This window comes from Euprymna scolopes, chromosome 30, assembly GCF_053919585.1.
Source record: "Euprymna scolopes isolate OS-2025 chromosome 30, ASM5391958v1, whole genome shotgun sequence".
NCBI classification, from domain to species: Eukaryota; Metazoa; Mollusca; class Cephalopoda; order Sepiida; family Sepiolidae; genus Euprymna; species Euprymna scolopes.
Genome location: NC_136511.1, coordinates 74,852,520 through 74,871,941, shown reverse-complemented (window position 1 = coordinate 74,871,941; position 19,422 = coordinate 74,852,520). Strand labels below are relative to the sequence as shown.

Sequence of the window (19,422 nt, the reverse complement as noted above, 5' to 3'; positions counted from 1 at the left end):
TTTATTGAGCACTATTTAACAACCTCGTTGTCTTCATTAGTTTTGACTTTTGAACATATCTGTATGTATATATATATATATATATATATATATATATATATATTAAAAAGTTTGAGTCATGTCAAAGTCACTTTCATCTTAAATTTCAAGTATTTAGACCAAAAATAGGCGGAGGGGTTTAGTAGAGTCTGCAAAGCCCATCTCTTTCAATTTTGTGCTCTTGAGAGCCAAATTTTACCCTAAACACTGATTAAAAAGCTTGCTGCATGCCTGAATACTCTTTATACAAAATTTCAAATGTTTAGACCCAAAATTGGCCGAATAGTTTTCTAGAGGGCGTAAGGATAAATCTTTTACCTTTTAACCCCTTGGCAGCCAAAATTTCGGCACAAAACTGATTAAAAAGCTTTTCCTATGTCTGTATACACTTTATGTAAAACTTCAAATGTTTACACCGAAAAGTGGCTGAGTAATTGGTAGAGATCGCAGAAGTCAATTTTCTTTTTTTTTCGTTGACCCCATTTTTGACCCCTTAACATTTATTGTTTTGGGCGCAAATAAAATTTTAAAGTTTTATCCATATCCAAGTAATCTACATTTAACATTTTATATGTTTAGACCAAAAATTGGCGGAGGAGTTTGGTAGAGTTTTCATAAGTCACATCGTTGAACTTTGACCCCTTGACAGCAAGATTTCTGTCCGATAACAGATTAAAAAGATTTTCCAAAATCTCAGTTCCCCTTATGTGAAATCTCGAGTTTGTAGACTGAAAATTAACAGGGTAGTTTTGTAGGGAAATGTACATACACAGACACGCAGACAGAAAATTTCTCTTATTTATATATATATATATATATATATATATATATATATATATATATAGTCTTAAAAGTTTTTAACCTTTAAAGCTATACAAAAAAAATTATCATTCGTTAGAAAACTATTTAATCTGTAAGGTATTTCACCACCTGCAATCACTACCATAAACTTGCTCTCTCGAATTCGCTATAGTACCAATAATAATTTATTTTTTAAGGAATCATTAGTTGTTTATCATGAAACACTGTTTCGGTGATTTAAAAACAAAACAGTATATTACATCATGGTTCCCCAGCAGTGTTCATCAAACACTACCTTCCTTAATCTCATGAAGAAGACATGTTACAAATATTAGATCTAGTTTTCTTTTCTTAATTACTTTATCGTATCTATTCATGTTATAAAAATTAATATCTTACTTGTGAGATTCATCTGTTTCCAAATTCAATTTTTTTTTGAATTTGGAAATATTCTTGTATTTATAAGATTAGGATTAATCCATTTGACTACTTATCACCCCCACTATGATTAGTATTTTGTATATTTGCATTCTTATTCATTGAAAATTAAATATATATAAAGGTTAAAATATTTATGAATATATACATTTTTTTATAAATACATTTTATACATTACTAATAAAGTGTATGATTTTCTTTATTAATATATTCTGGTTAATTTTAAACGATTCAAAAGCACTAGGATAACGAAAAAAAGCTTTATTTAACTGTTTAAATATTTTAGTTTTATCCCCACCTTGTTTTATTATCCTTATTACTAAGCTAGAAACTGGTGGTATAAAATCTATTAATTTGAAAGTAACGCGAACTATTCTCCAAAACTCTGACATAATGGTTCCATCAAACATAAAAACAGGGCAGGTACTATCTTTATGCGGCATACAAACTATTTGAAAAGGGGAAGAGTTTATTTTATCAAATATTTTATAAAGAAAAATCCCCTCTTCAATTTTTATATCTAAATTCAGAAATATAGCCTGTTGTCATCTATGTTCACAATTCAATTCTAACTCCTTTGGATACATATAAGATGGGTTTTTTTTTCGAATTCATCCTTATCGTTTGTACATATAAGGTCATCTATAAATCTCCTACATCCATGAAAATTATGTATTATAGATATATCATTTTTTATCTGTGATTACATACAGATTTTCCAAAAATGGTGCAGGATCCAATCCCATTGGGATACCTATTGTTTGGAGTAATATTTTATTTCCTATTTGTAAATAACATTCTTTAATAAGATGACTTATAAGTATTTTAAATACCTTTAGAAACACTCGTTTTGCTATTGTTATGTTTACACCAGAAAGCTTTAGAAAAGCTTGAGAAAAGTCTAAAAATTTACCTTTTCCACCTTCAAAAGCTAAATCCACAGTATCATTTAATTCTTTTATAAGTTTTTCGTGCGAAATTGTAATATAAAGCGTACTAAAATCATAAGTAGCTATAGATTTTGCTTTTATTTTGGAGTTTATTTCATCTCATTTTTCTTTCACTTGTTGTGAATTATTTACTACCCAAAATAGATTAATATTACTATTGAACTTTCTTTTCTGGTAGAAATTATTTATTTGATTTATAATTAATTTAAATATTTTAGACATAGCTTTACTTAAAGGTTTAGTAATGCACGTCTTTGAACCTACAATAAACCTAGCGCTAATTGGATTTTTGTGAATTTTAGGTATCCAATACATACATGGAAGTTTTTTTTTTCTTCTAAGTTTAATCTTACTTTTTCACTAATTATACTATTATTCACAATAATGCTATCTAAATTACTATTAATTACTTTATAGGTATCTGAAACGTTACCTTTAATTCCTACTTCTATCAATAAACGTTGTATATAATATGTTTTACATATAAAAGCTATATTGTTTGCCGCTTTATCAATAGGAACTATTACAAACATGTCTTGAATATTTTAAGTTCCTCCAGTATTTCTGAATTTTTAAAAAGAGGATTGGTTTTTCTAGGGTGTTTAAATTTTTTTATACGTTTAACCTTTTCATTTACGCATTCAAGTATAATATTTTTCCATGCATCAAACGTAGACTGTGCTAATTTATAGTTCTTTACCATGGACATAATAAAACCTTCTAGTGCTTTAGTTATTTCTTTAACGCATTTAGTGTAACTTCGGCCCTCTATATAATTCGGACCTTTACTAAGAGTTTTCTTAATTTAGAATTATTTACTATCTTTAAATCTCCGGTAATTACATGTTTTATCTCATTATAACAGAAAGGAGAGGATATAATATATATATATATATATATATATATATATATATATATATATATATATATATATATATATATTCATTATAATATCCTTTATATAAAAAAAATACTTGATCAATTTGCGATTTTTTTCAAATATTTACTTTCCGTCGCCACTATAACATTTACACATTAATTCTGTATAGTAACTTTCCCATAGCTTGATATAACATATGCTGACCCAACGGGTCACAGGTAGTCTATTTTTAGATATAACTAACTTTAAATATATAATGATACTAGATGAACACGTGATCCGTTTATTTGTCCATTGAGCTCTGGTCAAATTGTTCATAAGAAAAAAACGTGAATTTGTAAAGCATCATAACTCCCCCCTCTCTCCCTCTCTCTCTCTCTATTTATCTATCCGTCTATTTATTCATATATCCGTCTATCTATCTATTGGTCTATCTCTAATCTCCTCTTTATTTTCATACCAAACTCCGAGTTGGATGTAATATTCATTCATCTTAATAAAGGACTTATCCAAACTGTTTTTATTTCGTGCCTTTTAATAACATTTGACTATTTGATTATTTATAAAAGAGAAAACGAGAGGAGGTGAGAAAGGAGAGAGAAAGAGAGTGCAATAAAGGTTAGCGATAAAAAGGGAGGGAAGAAAGAGAGGGAGAAGAAAGATATGAAATGAGACAGAGAGAGGGAGAGAGGGGGGAGATGAAGCGTAAGTATAAAATAAAGACCTGGGGTTTAAACAAGATGTAATGAGAGAGAAAGGGGGTGATAAACTGTATTTATCAATTTAATATATAATTTTTTTCAAATTGTTTTTCCATGTTTTTTCTACTTCTTTGAGTTTTTCTTATATTTCTTTCCATTTTTAGGAGCAAGAATCTTCAATTTTGCTCTCCGCACCCATTATCCTTCGCCGTATTCATCATGTGGTTCTTTTTAAGGCCGTGGCTGATGGCAGCCCATCTTATTTATTCGTTTCTTCCAACAGGTAAGTTTCTATACACCGCCGTCTAAGATGTGACACAAGGCCGGCTTAATGTTTTACTTTTTACTTTGAAGTCACCATTTATCGAGGTCTGAAAGCCACTCGAGGATGAAGGTTAATGAATGTAAGGTGGTGATGTAGTATAATCATTTATTGGGTAGAATTTGATTATTTATTAGGACGACTAAACAGAAACTTGTTTACATTAGATGTGAAGGCTACCATGTTGTATTAAACCAGGAAGCATGCCAGCGGAACAGTGTTCCAAAGGCGGGCAGTTCTGAGAAAGAAGCTTTGTTCATGGAATCTGCGTTTACATTTAGGCACAGATAGGGAGTGGTTGTGGAATCAATTGTTTTAATAACCAACACTAGACAAACACTAAGGTTAATTATCTATATTGCTCTAAGTCTGGCTTGCTGCCCGTTCTACTTTTTCTCGGAATCTACTTTGCTGATCTGGTTAGAATTTTGTATAGACCTGTGTTTTGATAACGTGCATCGAACTAAGTAATCTGGTATATGTTCGATGCGCAGTTAGAGATTATTAAGGGCTTAATTACAACAGTACCGCATTTACTTAAAAAGTTTCTCAGAATCTACTGGGCCGATGAGGTTAAAATTTTGTGTAGACCTTTTATATGATAAGGTGCGGGCAACTAAGTATTATGGTATCTGTTTGATTCAAAATAAGGGATTTTAGTTGGTCTAGATTTTGAGGATTATTTGCATAAACTTTTTGAAGTCCCCCAAAGATAAAAATCACATGATGACAAGTCCGGGGCACGGGGTAGCCATAACCCTTTGCTTATTGTTCTCTCTTTCGTAAACGTGTCAGGAACTCATGTCAGTGATCTGTGAGACGTCTGGCATGTAGCGCCATCTTGCATTTTTCTAGTGGTGTCAGTTGGTTAGAATTGCATTTTGTCTAGTGGTGTCAGTAGTTGAGAAAGATTAGAGAGATGTCGGGCTACTTTTAAGTAGGCAACCTCTTTGCCAAACTTTCATATAAAACACTCGACTAGCTACAACCACTATCAACAATTTTCCACACTCGCTATCTGTGCCTAATTTTATCTGTATGTTTGTTGTTGTATAACTTCCAACGTGCGTGTGTGTCTTTGTGTTTGTGTGTATGTGTGTGTGAGTGTCTGTGTGCGCACATTTTATTTGAAAACTTTTGCGTTGCGGTTTTGAAGTAGCAGTTTATGTGTTTAACTATTTCAATGGGACCATATCGGTCGGAGTTGAAGTTGGTTATCACGCACCTAACTTTTGTGTTGTTTACTCAGTTGCCCCCGATGCTGGTATTCTGTCCGCAATGCCGTTCTGTTTATCCAAGTAAGCAGTCTGTTGGGCTTGTTTTGATAAATTTCCCAGGGAACGTCCTGGTTGGTTAATAAGCAATAAATAATCTTTTCGTTACAATCTGGCCGTGTAACTTATTTTTGCAGACGTTGTAGACAATAAAGCTTTGTAATTCGTCTTTGCAACTTTTATCTAAGAATAACTGTAAGAAAGGAAAAGAAAAGAAAAGAAAAGTGTTCAGGAAGCAAACGGACAAAGTAGGAAAAGCAGCGGCTTTACCTGCCATTAATCTGTGTCCTGCAAGTAAATTAAAAAATATGCTATATCTACATAAATATCAGATAAGACCTAAAATGGAGTACTAGTGATATTTTGGGGGATGCGGCTCCGAGCACTTTTTTTCTTGCTTTGACAGTGTACATAGCTTATAATCTAGTAGATCTTGATTGTCGTTATATCGTTACTTTCATGGAAAATTTTCGACTGAGCTTCAATCCCTGTAAGTTCATGGCCGACATCCATGGCAATAACCTGTCCCTATACGACAATTGCAAAATCATTTTTTCATTTTTAGTGTTCTTAATAGCAAACGAAATTTCAATGAACATTTATTTGTAAAGGAATCAACATGTGTGGAACGCATTACCATTGAACTGTTTCCAGACAGATTACAATATAGCCGTCTTCAGACCTAATGTTAACAAATAAACTCCTCATAGTTACCAAGTTTTGTTTACGCCATTCATCAGGTCGTTCATAATTGTCTTCATTACAAATCTTTTGCCAAGATCGATGGAAAAATACTTAGATCATTGTACCGTTCCAGTAGGTATATCACTGCCAATGTAATTTTCTATTTTAATAAGAGCCAAATACATCCTAAAATAGAATACTGTTGCCGCATCTTGGCAGGGACATCTCGGCGCGCCCTATCTTGCCTTGATAGAGTTCAAAAACGGCTTCGAAATCTAGTAGGCGACGCCCTTCTCCCTTGTCTGCAACCTTATTCCCACAGAAGAGATGTTGCGAACGTCTCTCTTCGCTATCTTTATTGTTATGACAAGTGCTCGTCTGAGTTCCAATCTATAGTCCCGCTTTGCCAAAGTTTTAAATAAAAACACTTGGCAAGTTACAACCAGTATCAAAAATTTTCCACACTCTCTGTGCTTAGCTGAAAATGCAGATTCCATGAACAAAGTTTATTTCCTAGAACTGCCTGCATGTAGAACACTGTTCCATTGGCCTGCTTCACGGCCGATTACAATATGGTAGCCGTCAACTCCAATTTTTGTTTAGCCGCCCTTTTAAATAATCCAAATTCTACAAATCTACACCATTAAGGTTTACTACACGAATACTGTACATTCATGAACCCTTATTCTCGATTTAATTTCGGGTGACTACCTTGGAAAAAAATTAATTAAACATCCTCCGTGATTATTACAACTAGAAGCATTATTTATGTACATCTGCCCGGGCCACTCCAACGAGAGACAATCCAGAATTCTCTGGCTCGTCCTGCTCGTTAATTTGTGCTTTTAATCAATTCGCGGTTTTGGTGGATAATTGTGATACAGCTTTGTATTCCAGTAGTTCCTTTCAGGAAGCTGCAAGCTTGCGGAGCTCACTTCATGTAAACTGCTTATCCCCGTCTTATAGCCTTAGTCTTTTAAGCAACCGGATAAATAGTCATCTCCTGTCTTGCGATAATCATCTTGCGTTCTTGTTAACCTCTTTACATTAAGGGGCTTCTCACCTTGTCTGGAGCTATTGATATAAGAAAAGAATTGAAAGCTCAGAACACGAGAACCTTTAAAACCGTTGGAAATACAGGAAGTAGCTTTTCATATATAATGCCTCGTATTTTTATTCCGTCCGAATAGATCAGAGAGATTGCACATTCCATGTGATAGTGTGATACTCTGAGAAAGCAAGCCTGTCATGGACGTGCGTAAAAAGAAGAGATGTGTCATGAATTCCTGGCAAAAGTTCACTGAGAATAGTAGTAGCTATATAGATAAAAATATATTCTGGAGAACTAAAGGTCGCTCGTTTTTACAGTACCATTTCCGCCTTTGTATCTCTTCAACTTTTTTAGTTAAAAACAGAGGATTTACTTTTAGAATAATCTGTACCGGCAAGTTCATTGAACTTTTCCTGAATCTTAAAGAGCAACGATCCCGCAGAGAGGATAGACATTTTACCGCTGGCAGTTCTATCATGTACACTTGCCGGAGGCAGCCAATTTCTAGAGAATATCAAATTCACAGGCGGTACCCCCAGTTACATATGTAAAGCTAGTAAGTGGGAAGATTTTAACGACGTTATGAAGTTGGGAGTTTGGGTTAGGGTCTTAGCAGGGAGCTCTCGTTATTGTCGCGCATACTCTACATGGTATTCCCAAATATTCACCCATTTATTACTGCCTAGGCTCAATGTCGGTTCTTTTCAGTGATCTAACAAGTATTTTCATTCCAGCTTTATTTAAAAAGAATTATGGAAAACACTACAGGCACAACATAAAGCCACTTCATGTAAGTGTGCAACTATGCCACTCTTCTCAACAATCATCAACCTCAACGGTGTTAACCTTGTTTTTTACCTTCGTCTTTTATTATTGTTGTGACCGTATCGTCGTCTCATACATTGGCCATTGCCGAGGACGCGAGCACTAGTTCACGAGTATTGAAAATAAAGACAAATGCTCGTCTAGGTACAACAACTATACACAATTTCCATTACTTTTTATCTGCGCCTAAAGCTAAAGGTAGGTTCCATGATCAAAGTTTCTTTCCTAGCGCTTCCCGTCTGTAGGACTCTATGCCTCGGTACTGCTTCCCAGCTTTCTACAACATGGTAGCTTTCAAGACCAATGTAAATAAATTCTTGTTGGACCGTTCTATGAAATGATAAAGTTGTCCCCAATTTGCACCACTAACGATCATTATAGAGTTCTCCCACCGACCACCTGGCACTAATGAACCCTTATTTTCAGGTGACCTTTGAGCCTTGAAAGGCGGATATTCTCTTGTTAAAAAAATAGTGCTTATTTTATATATGAGGATTGATCATTTGTATTATTTAGATTTTTTTGCCGAGTATTATTTTCATCTTAAATATTATTCTCGCAACGTATTAGCTGATGCAACCTCCGAGCCTTTTCTGGTTAGATTCGAGAATTCGTATTGTTTTTCAAACTGAACCTTTTTACTTAATTAACTGTGGTAGATTGTTCTAGTTTCGTGGTTTTAGTATTTTATTGTATTCTATGGTCGCGTTTACTGATTATTGAATTTTTAACATTAAGTAGATTATTACTTAGAATTGATTATTACGAGGGCTATAGCAACAGAATATTCTTTTCATTGTTTTGACTCTCGAGTATATATCCGACACAGTTAGACACAGTTCATCAACCGAGAAGCACATCACTCTATATAAAAGCATATAAGATATCAACGGATACACACGCGAGAGTCAAGACAATGAAAAGAATATGCTGTTGTCCTAGCCCTAATTATTACTTATTAAATTATTACTTAGTAAATTACCTGCAATGGAAAATATGTGTTAAGTAATAATCAGTTTTAAATTTCGTGTAGATTGCCGAGTAAGACGGGCAGAGATTACATCGGACGAAACGTTGTGAGAACACCCAAGAAGAGAGCAGGGGTATGAATAATCCCACATTGTATAAATCTACGTAATTTATCGCATTATTAGCTTCATTCAGATAACTGTTGTACTGCTGAATGTTATTTTTACGACGTTTTGGTCGATGTAACTTCCAACCTTCTTTCAGCTCTTTCTTGTTGAACTCGGGAATTTTTCTGTCGACCACAGAAATCTGTTAAGAATCTCGAATGAAACTCTTCGTTTAATCTTGTTTCTTCAGCCATGGCCGGGAGGAGTTTTAAGTAATTCGTAATTGCATTTTGAGTGTCGCTCGCCCACGCAAAATGACAACAGTAGCTCAAATAATCCAAATGATGCGAATTATTAACTCTAATCTCATTAATACAAAAACATCGTCCTGCAATTCTTCTTCTATCATTTTTTTTTTCAGATTCCCGATTTCTGTTATGCGTAATTTAACCAGCTTCATTATTATCATTAAATCACGTGATTCATCGCATTATGGAGAACATTATTTTGTAAAGTCATTTCAAGAAGTTAGAACACAACATAAGTTTTATTTTAATTATTAATTATTATTAATTATTATTAATTATTAGTTTTATTTTAATTTATATTTTATTTTATATTAAATCATTTACTTAAAAAAAGACTTTCTGGAACTTTCGGTTCCATGTGCCTTTTCAAAACAGACTTCGGCGCTTCTACACTATTGGGACGAAATTTCGGAAATCGTAATACTAAACGTCACATGAAAACTATGGTATCCACGTATTCCTCGTATTTTTAAAATGATTATTTATATCCCAAAATTACGAAAATCGACAAGGTAGAAAATTATTTATTAAAGAAAATAAAAATAGAATTTGATAAAACCGATCGTAATACACAGAAGAGTTTAAAATGGAGGTAATTTCCGTTTAGATTTAAACAAGATGGCGGCAATTTTTACCTGCTACCACGGTTAATTTTTTTATTTAATAATTCAGTAATATTTAGGTCATTCCGACTGCATTATTTGGAAACTACCATTGTAACTTATTAGAAATGACAAAAAAAATCAGTTGTAACCACTGATTTTTATCTGAAAACTCCATTTATCGACTACAAAATCTCGTCCCAATAGTGCAGAAGCGCCTATACTTCTTTTTCTTTCTCTTCGAATGCAAGCAAAATATCCGTTCATATTTGTTGACAAGTATTGTTAAGTAAGGTTCGCACTCGATATGCTTTTCGTGGTTGGCGCCCTTTTTATTTAATAGAAGCGATTGATCACATCGTAATAAAACGACATAACTGATTTGGTTCATGTATTAAAATGAAATTCATATAACACTAGCAAGCTGCCCGGCATTGCCCAGTCGTAAAATACGCATAAATATTATATTTTACTTAATGCAAATTTCTAATTTATTATAAACAGAAATACCATAGGTATCAAATGTAACGTTAAATTCTTTTTAAAAAATAAAGTTAAAAGTGAAAAGAACTTAGACGTGTGCATGCGAGTATTATTTATTTATAAACAGTTCACTTGTTGTAAATAAAAAAAATTACTCGACATGAGATTAAAACCCAAACCTATACACAATGAGTCAAGTACGATAACAATTAGTTAAGCTTGCTACGATTTTTAAAAAGTGTTTTCAAACCTACTTATTCTTAACATAAGGAAGCTGTGATGTTTCACAATCGCGCATGTGAATTCATGAAGCAGTTGACACACAGATATAAAAGCGATGACCCATGTACTATTCCCCCCCCAATTTTGACCCCCTTAGCATTCCTTTTTTTTCGGATGAAAACCGATAAAAACGTTTTTCAGATATCTGAACACCTTATATACCAAAATTCAAGTCTGTAGACCAAAGATTCGTTGAGTATATAGGTTGAGAAGTGTCCTCACATACACACGCATTCTCACTTTTATAGATGTATAGATAACTTGGTGTTCTAACTTCTTTTAATAAATAAATGGCGTTTGTTTTGTTTTTTGTCATGATATCGTTTGATCGATCACATTTTTTTTTTATTTCCTTTTTCACTGTCAGGGTGGGGCATCCGCTGTGTGCAGTGCAGTTCCTTGAATAACCCTCTCTGCGTAAGCGGTATGGTCAAACCAACTGCATGTATGACGCTGAATCCGGAAGCTCTCTACTGCGTCCGTTACATCGGCAAACTCGATATCGGTAAGTAAAACGTTCGTGATCAGAAAGATAACGAAGAGGAAATATTGAAAAAGAAAAATGATTGAATTTAAACCAAATTTTGGAAAATAAAGAATTTTCCATTTTAAAAGTTCATCATAGTCACATTAATGCCCTGTTCCGCATTGGATCAGCAAAGGAAAGTACGTTGACTCTTTTCAGTACAGCAAGGGTGTGACTATTTAGGAATACCAAGCGTACTAAATGGGTAGACGATGTCATATCGTTGCAAAAACTCAACATCGTCGAAATCGTATCTACTGACTGGGATATTTATTCGACTCCGTTAGTGAATACCATATTCCATAGTATGTCCAGGCCAATATATTGAATCGAATTGAAATTAAGGAAATAAAACGAACAAATTATGGTCCGCTTTTGAATTAAATTAATCTGGTTCGAAATTAGTGTTACGATTGAAAATGTATGTTACATAATAGATGGTCCTATGTCGAATAGCGATCAAATCCGTTTATGTTAATCTTGATCAAGGCCGAACTATGTATAGCTGAAGTGACACGAAGTTTATGAAATAAACTAGTTCGCCACGAAAGATAACAAGAAGGATGACCTGAAGGTTAGGTACAAGGTTAAATGACCGGAGTAAAACGGGGGAAAAAGACACGTCAAACATTGAGCTTGACAAGAAAACGAAAGTTTCGAGAAGTTGCTAATGGAACGTTGCACGAAGCAAACCGAGAATAATACTGCAATAGCTAAAAAGAAAACTATGATAACCACCAAAAGCGAAATTCCCATCTGATATCTATGTTCTATGTGCTCATCCATTTCCTTTAAAAGGATCTATATATTAATAGGATAGCGTGTGTGTTATTTATTTTCTGCGTGTCATGCTTACATCAGAGTGATTGTCATTTAATTGTTATGGAATTCTATTTCTTGTAATAAATAATGTTACCAAGAATTTTTGATAAGTTTTGGTTTCAGTTTCGATTATAGCTGATGGCACTTAAGTTATCTATTTTTTATAAATAATTTTACGAAGAATTCGTCATAAGTTTTGGTTTCGGTTTCGATTATAGTTGATGGCACTCCAGTAATCTATTTTTTTGAAAATAATTTTTTTAGGTTAGTGTAAAAATAATGTTGTTATATATATATATATATATATATATATATATATATATATTTATATATATATATATATATATATATTTATATATATATATATATATATATTTATATATATATATATATATATATATATATATATATATATAAGAGTTCTTGATATTAGGTTGGTGCAAAGATAATATATATATATGCATATTTTTTTTTCATAAGTTTTGGTTTCGATTTCGATTCAAGCTGATACACTGAAGTCATATGGATATATATATATATATATATATATATATATATATATATGTATATATATATATTTAAATCGCAGATTTATAATGTATACAAATCGATAGAACATTAACTATATAATAGTATATACGAAATCTGCAAGAATTACAATATCATATTTACGCGTACTTTACTAACGATCTACGCCAGGTGTCCCTGCTAGCTTAGATAAATACTCTTGCAGTTTCAACAAAAAAGTTACAATAATATCAGTCGATTTACGCTGAACATCTACAGTATGCCAACATCGATATATTATACATGAATGAGTCTCCTGTGGAATTTCAACAGGTCCCGCTACTAGTTTAATAATTAGATAATAATCCCTCTTTCATGTATAAGCTATTCTCTCCATAAAACAAAGTTCTAACGAACATGTTTGTCTCTTTTACCGTATACGTAAAAAGAATTTTAAGAAATGAAAACACTACAATTTAGATACGTCCCAAGCTATCTATTAGATGTTCATATTGTGGAGCTGTATTTTCCTCAACGCTGGTGTGACGAGAGAAGTTCTGCGTGGTGGACTAATCGCACTATGTTTTTTTTTTTAATTTAATGATTGTTTGGATTTTAATATCTATTAAAAATCTTTTCCGCAATATTGTTTAATATTTTGGGTACGTATTTAGCATTTGTGCTCTAGAAGGACCGACTTGATTTTTAACCAATTGCTATCTTTTATACTACTTTCACTGCTTATCAAGGCCCAAAGGTAACTCGAGGATAAGAGTAGATAGGAGTGTTGGGTATACGATGAGTGTACGTTGTGATTGTCGGTAATCGTGGAACTTGGGTAGTTTTTAATTATTTAAGCGGACGACTCAATAAGAAGTTAGTTACATTAAACTTGAAAACGACCATGTTATAGTCAGCTTGAAAGCAGTCTCATAGTATTGACAGTTCTAGGAAAGAATATTTGCTCATAGTATTTTAGTTTAATTATAAGCACAGATAGAAAGTAACAGAACTTTTTGTAGTTGCTGTAGTAAGACGAGTATTTGTTGCCTATGTTTTGCAGTGGTGGATCATAGATTGAAACCCAGTTGAGATGCTGACATGGAATTTAAGATCGAGCGGAGATAGACTCGCAATGTCTCTTCTATAGAGAGAGAGAGAGAGAGAGAGAGAGAGAGAGAGAGAGAGAGAGAGAGAGAGAGGAATTAGGAAGACGAAAAAGCCCTTGTCCATTAGATTATGACTAGTTTGGTTGCCAGACGTTGCCCGGGTGTTTGGAGGCGCGTGTTGAGCAAAAAAACAAAACAAAAAAAAGTAGGTAACAGGCAGCTAGGCAGGCCCGAAACCGTACCGCGAAGGAGGAAAAGAACGTGAAAAAAAAAGTGACGTCGTTGAAGTTGCGTCCATCACCAAACCGGAAGTGCCAAAAGCTTAAATTAAGGCTAGTCGATCGAAAAGAGGCGATGACTTCCAAAAATATCAGCGAAAAAAGCAACCCCTCCTTGTAGGAAAGTGCCTAGTTGAGGGTGAAGGAATTAATGTTTTTAGCCAATTTTTCAATATTTGTCGTCCGTAGGGTCGAGCTTTAAAACAATACCTATCCAGTGAAAATCCGTCGCCTCAGTCGAAAGTTTTAGGCAGACATACATACATACATTCATACATACATTTAAACAGACAGGTGATATTTATATTATAGACGACAGTTTTGTATCCTATCATGCAGGAAAGGATACTCTTATAAGCATCTCCCCAGATGTGTCAGTAGTACATCTTGGAAATATTTTTCTTAATTGCAAATGAAAAGGCAAATTTCTTTCTTTTTTGTTTTCCTTTCTTTTTGGTCACAAGTAAAAGATAAATAAATTTGAACGAAATTACAAAACTAATTATATGTATATATCTCTATGAATAGATTAGAAAGCTTTTATTTTGTGATTATAATAAAGTTATGAATGCATTTAAACTAATATTTCAAGTAGTTCACGTTTAGAGCTCTGCGAATCGATAGTGGCCGACAATGTTAATAAATATTAGTGATGGGGCAATTACCAAAGTTGATCCCGATACAATTACCGATTCTGATTTCGATCCTTCTTAAATCTCTAAATTTTTAGCTATAGAATTGCTTTTATATTATTAATTTTTGAAATACTATATAAACCCATATAATGTGTGTATATATTGTCGAAGACAAAACACATACTCTTGTGTGGATGACCCATAGATTGTAGTTTCTTTTTTTGATAGCTTAAAATATATATGAATATTTATCATTTCATTATTAGTGCTGACAATGGAAAATCAAGTTTTAAACAACAACAACAACAACAACAACAAAAAGTACAAACCAAGAAGACAATTAAAAGAAAATCGTTTTGGGAATCGGAAAAATGCATAAAAAAGACGTTCCGATTGTGCGATTCCCAATTCCGATTAATCGTCTCAACACTAGTTTTGTATATGAGTGTTTTCATTTATTATACGAGAGGTTTTCAAAAACTTTGTAAATTACTCTGTTTGTGATGACTGATCTTGCGCATTTATGGCCAGAAATTTTCATCACTCTGTTGCAGATATTGACAGTGTGAGAGTCTTCGAAACCAACCTCCGTCATTGACGAGAGTCAGAAATAGAGATTCGTAATTGAATTACTGACAAAACTACATTGAGTATTGTGGTGACTATGTAAAAAAAAAAAAAAAAAATGGAGCAGTCTGAAGCTGTACCATTAAAGCGAGCTACCCTTTGATCGCTCGTTCAATGATACACCTCCCGTCTTTGCAGATGTCCAACGTTTTAAGTTTAAAAAATAGGAGGTTTTACTGTTGGAAAGACCCCTATATGAAAAAGCGCACTCTGGAAGCCCGTGCGCAGCTATTGTTCATCGCTCGCAAAATTGCATTGAGAATGGTGGTAATTATGTAGAAAAATAAATTCTGGGACTAAAAAATAAAGGTCGGTCGTTTTAATATCACCCTTCCCGTCTTCGTAGCTCTTCAACCTTTTGAGTTAAAAACAAAAAAATAGGAGGCTTTAGTTTTTAAACGACACTCGTAATTATATTTATTTCTTTTTTTATCAACAGGTCGCATCGTGTATCGTGACTGTAGTCGCAAGGACATGGGCATGGGATGCATCAACAAAATGAATGATAGAAACGTCTCCATCCGGGTCTGCGTCACAACGTGCGCAACAGACGGTTGCAACCAAGATTCGGCAGTGGCGCCAGAATTTCCAGCCAGTGGTCAGACAGGGACGTATTCAGATTTAAAATGGACGTTTCTTACCATCTTAATGCTGTGTCTCCTAATAATATTCTGAGAACAAAACCAAAAATCTCACGACAAATTCATGGTACTGGTACAGCTTTTGAACCAGACGAAACTGATTCTTTTCCGACGAAGAATTACTTTAACTGCCGAAATATTAAAATAATATGAGTTCTCGTGTAGCTGTTGTCTCCCTGATTCTTACTTTTGTTTTTTTCTCGCTCATGTGCCTCTATTCCGAATTCGTAGTCATGAGCCAACATCAGTAGACTTTTTTTTTTTTACTAAAACGGTCATTAACAATACCTGTTTTGCCTGTGTTATGTTGATTAATTTGACTATTATTCGCATCTTGAGTGTTATTAGCACAACGTCTCGGTCGCTGCAACCTGCGACCTTCTTCGAATGTTGAAAACATGCTTCTTTTTCTCTACTAAAGAAAAGGGTCTGGCTCTTCATTACAAGAATTCGAACAGTGGGTTTGAGGGTGAGTTCGTAGATCATGAAGAAGGTTCAATCTTCAGGGGTCACTAAGATAGTTTTTAAAGACTTCCCTGTGCCTCAATTTTTCTGGATATCTATACTAATTGTTGTTGGTCGTTTTTGTTTTGCGGCATATCAACCCTTTTCAGGTTATTTAATGCCGAATCCAGTGATTTTGAAGAAAAAATTTTAATAGAATATATTTTTTTTTTTCAAGTCGGTTTCTATTCAACCCATAGTTGAGACCCTAACAGATACTCCCACTCCGGGTTAGAGTGGACCTGGGAGCAATGAAAATTAAGGGGTGGTTCCACACTATCGAAAGCCCGCAAGCTGAGACCTCATCATCGGGTATAGTTTAAGCTCATATCCAGGACCAATACTAAGTGTTAATATTAGTGAAAAAAATGTTTAACGAAACAGAGGATCGATACTCACGCGTTTTTTTTTTTAACCCAATGCAAATGGGGGTAACTCTAAGGAAAAAATGGAGACAATTACAATGTAGGTTTTGTTAACCTATTTTAACCTGATATAAATTATCGCACAGTAAAAATTATTAAATTAAAGCAACATTCGTTTTTCTTATTTCGAATTATTTAATCAAATAAAAATTCTATTTTTTTTATATATAATTACTAAATTTAAAAAGTTATATTTTTTCATAGTATTTTCAAATTAAATTTAGTTTTTACGATATTTTTGTTTATTAAATTGTTAGATAATTTGCTAGAATAAGATTATAAACTAAGCCTTCGGATCGAGAGAACAGTGTAGTGTCTGTTCGTATGCGACACTTCACCTTTTCTGTCCTCGGTTAGTGGTGGAGAAATTCTTCATGACTGAGACGATTTTTATTTTTGTTCCTATCCAGAGTGCCCCTTTTTAGGGAGCAGGCTTTTCCCCATATTAAAAACCGGCCGTGTGTCTAACTCTGGTCTCGGTGGTGTCAATTTAGTTAATATAGCAATTAAAAAGTACATTTTTACTTGCTTAAATAATTAGAAATGAGAAAAATGAATTTTATTCTAATTTAATTATTCTTACTGTGCAATCTATATAATGATATAACTCAAATGATCTTGTAACGATGTATGTAACCCACTTTCCGGTTTACGACGTCCAGTTGCGCATGCGCGCATGACGTGCGCACTGAAATATTAACGTTATTATTTCGAAATTATTATTTAACATGAGAAGAGTGGGGTTTAAAATAACTTAAACGTAATACAGAAATGAATGATGTAAAAAAAAACAGTATTAACAATTGTTTATTTGGATAATTTAAACGCAAAAAAAAAAATAACAATTTGGACGCGTAAATATTAACGTTATCATTTCGAAATTATTATTTAACATGGGAAGAGTGGGGTTTAAAATAACTTAAACGTAATACAGAAATGAACGATGTAAAAAAAGAAAAACAGATATATCAAAATTTGAATTTAACTATAAGTATTATGGTATTTGTTCAGTGCCCATTTACCTATAAGTATGGCCAACCATTTATAATTCAGTAAATGTAATTGTTTTTCAAAAATAATCAATTATAATAAACAGAACGACTCATAGAAATCTATCTATATTCTTTTTTCATTTTAATATACTTTCATAGAAATGTTTCTGTTATGTAAAAAAAAAATATTTTCTTTGCGCCACAAGGGTCACGCTCATACATAAATTCCATAGCTAATATAACATACTGACCCAACGAGTCACGGGTAGTCTAGTAATTTATATAAGTTAAAAATAGATTAAACCGTTAGGAAGCATTGTTAATGGCTGCATTGGTACAAAAAAAAACAAGGTCCACTGATGTCGGTCCATTGCAAAAAAAAGGCCCACTGATGTCTGTCCATTGTTGCAAAAAAAAAAAAAAAAATCGGAAAAGGGACATGTGAGCTAGAAAAAAAGGAAAGTAGAAACAGGGGAAAACAACTACATGAGAACCTGAAAATGAACTGGCATCCAAATTATATCCGGCGCGTGACAACTGGAGAGAAAAAAAACATAATGTAACATAATTTAGAGCAAGAAAAACATTCACTGCATATTTATTTTTATGAAAAATAATTTTATCTTTTCACGAAGAAAATGATTTTTTTTTCTTTTTTACGAGAACGGTTAACCTTACCTTACCTTAAGTTCCGTTTATTGCCTTCGGTAGCAGTTATTTGTGTTTGATTTTACCACGTTTATTCATTTATTTTTTTTCTCTGTTGAAAATTCTTGACAATCACCAATTTACGATTTAAACAATTAACAAGGAAACTTGTTGTCGACTTCTCTCGACTTCTGATTGGATAAGCGATCTGCCATCCTCTGACTGTTTAGGTCAACAGCCGAAAAATGCTGAATGCAATATTAGTTTTATCTGTTCAAAAGCTGTACACGTATCCAATTCATAAATGGCAAGCTTCGAGATATTTTTTTACGTATAAAACAAAAGTTCAAATAAATTTTGTCTTTTATTCGTGTGTGTGTGTGAGGGGGGGGCTAAATTAAATTTGGTTAAAGAGATTAATTTTCAATAAAAATATATATTTACTTTACAGGTTCAGTAGTTGCTGTTCGAGCCAATCGAGGATACGTCCTTGGCACTCAATCCAACTGTCCTTCTGTATAGTCCTGTTCAGTCCTACGAAATCAACTTTTTCAGGTTTTATCTTCTACATGAAAAGAGTTTAGTTTATTGCTAATCGTCTGGGGTAGCCCTACCGGAGAATATTGACGAAGCTGATCCGGCATTTTTATAGGGCAAAATGCACACTACAAATTATGCGCTGGGTTTTCAAATCCTCGCCTGAACATTCGTCTAACTTAAAGGTGGATAAACAAATGTTATACAGGTTGATCTCCCCCCCCCTCAAAGAAAAATACTATCCATGGAATTTTTAATCAAATTCATATTTCTTTTTGCAATCGAACCATATTTTGTATTAATAAATTTCAGTCTATGCTTGATTTGTCCAACCAAATGCAATTATGAATGCAAAACAGCCTTAGATTGAATGGTAAGCAAATCTTGATACGACGTAAACAATCCTTAGTACATTTGACACACGCTACGCCTGGTGTAGCCCTTATTTAAAAGAG

The 19,422-nt window shown here is 33.4% G+C and overlaps 1 protein-coding gene across 1 annotated transcript in view; it reads left to right on the top strand.

Moving 5' to 3' along the window:
* The window catches only part of LOC145254841 (uncharacterized), a 38,894-nt gene extending 20,109 nt beyond the window's left edge, over window positions 1-18,785 (top strand). Inside the window, exons 2-4 of the mRNA XM_080113678.1 lie at window positions 3,974-4,092; window positions 11,084-11,221; window positions 15,660-18,785. Coding sequence (XP_079969804.1) covers window positions 4,029-4,092; window positions 11,084-11,221; window positions 15,660-15,895 — 438 coding nt within the window. The 5' untranslated portion in view covers window positions 3,974-4,028 and the 3' untranslated portion in view covers window positions 15,896-18,785. The remainder of the gene's footprint in view (window positions 1-3,973; window positions 4,093-11,083; window positions 11,222-15,659) is intronic.
* Window positions 18,786-19,422: the final 637 nt, after the last annotated feature.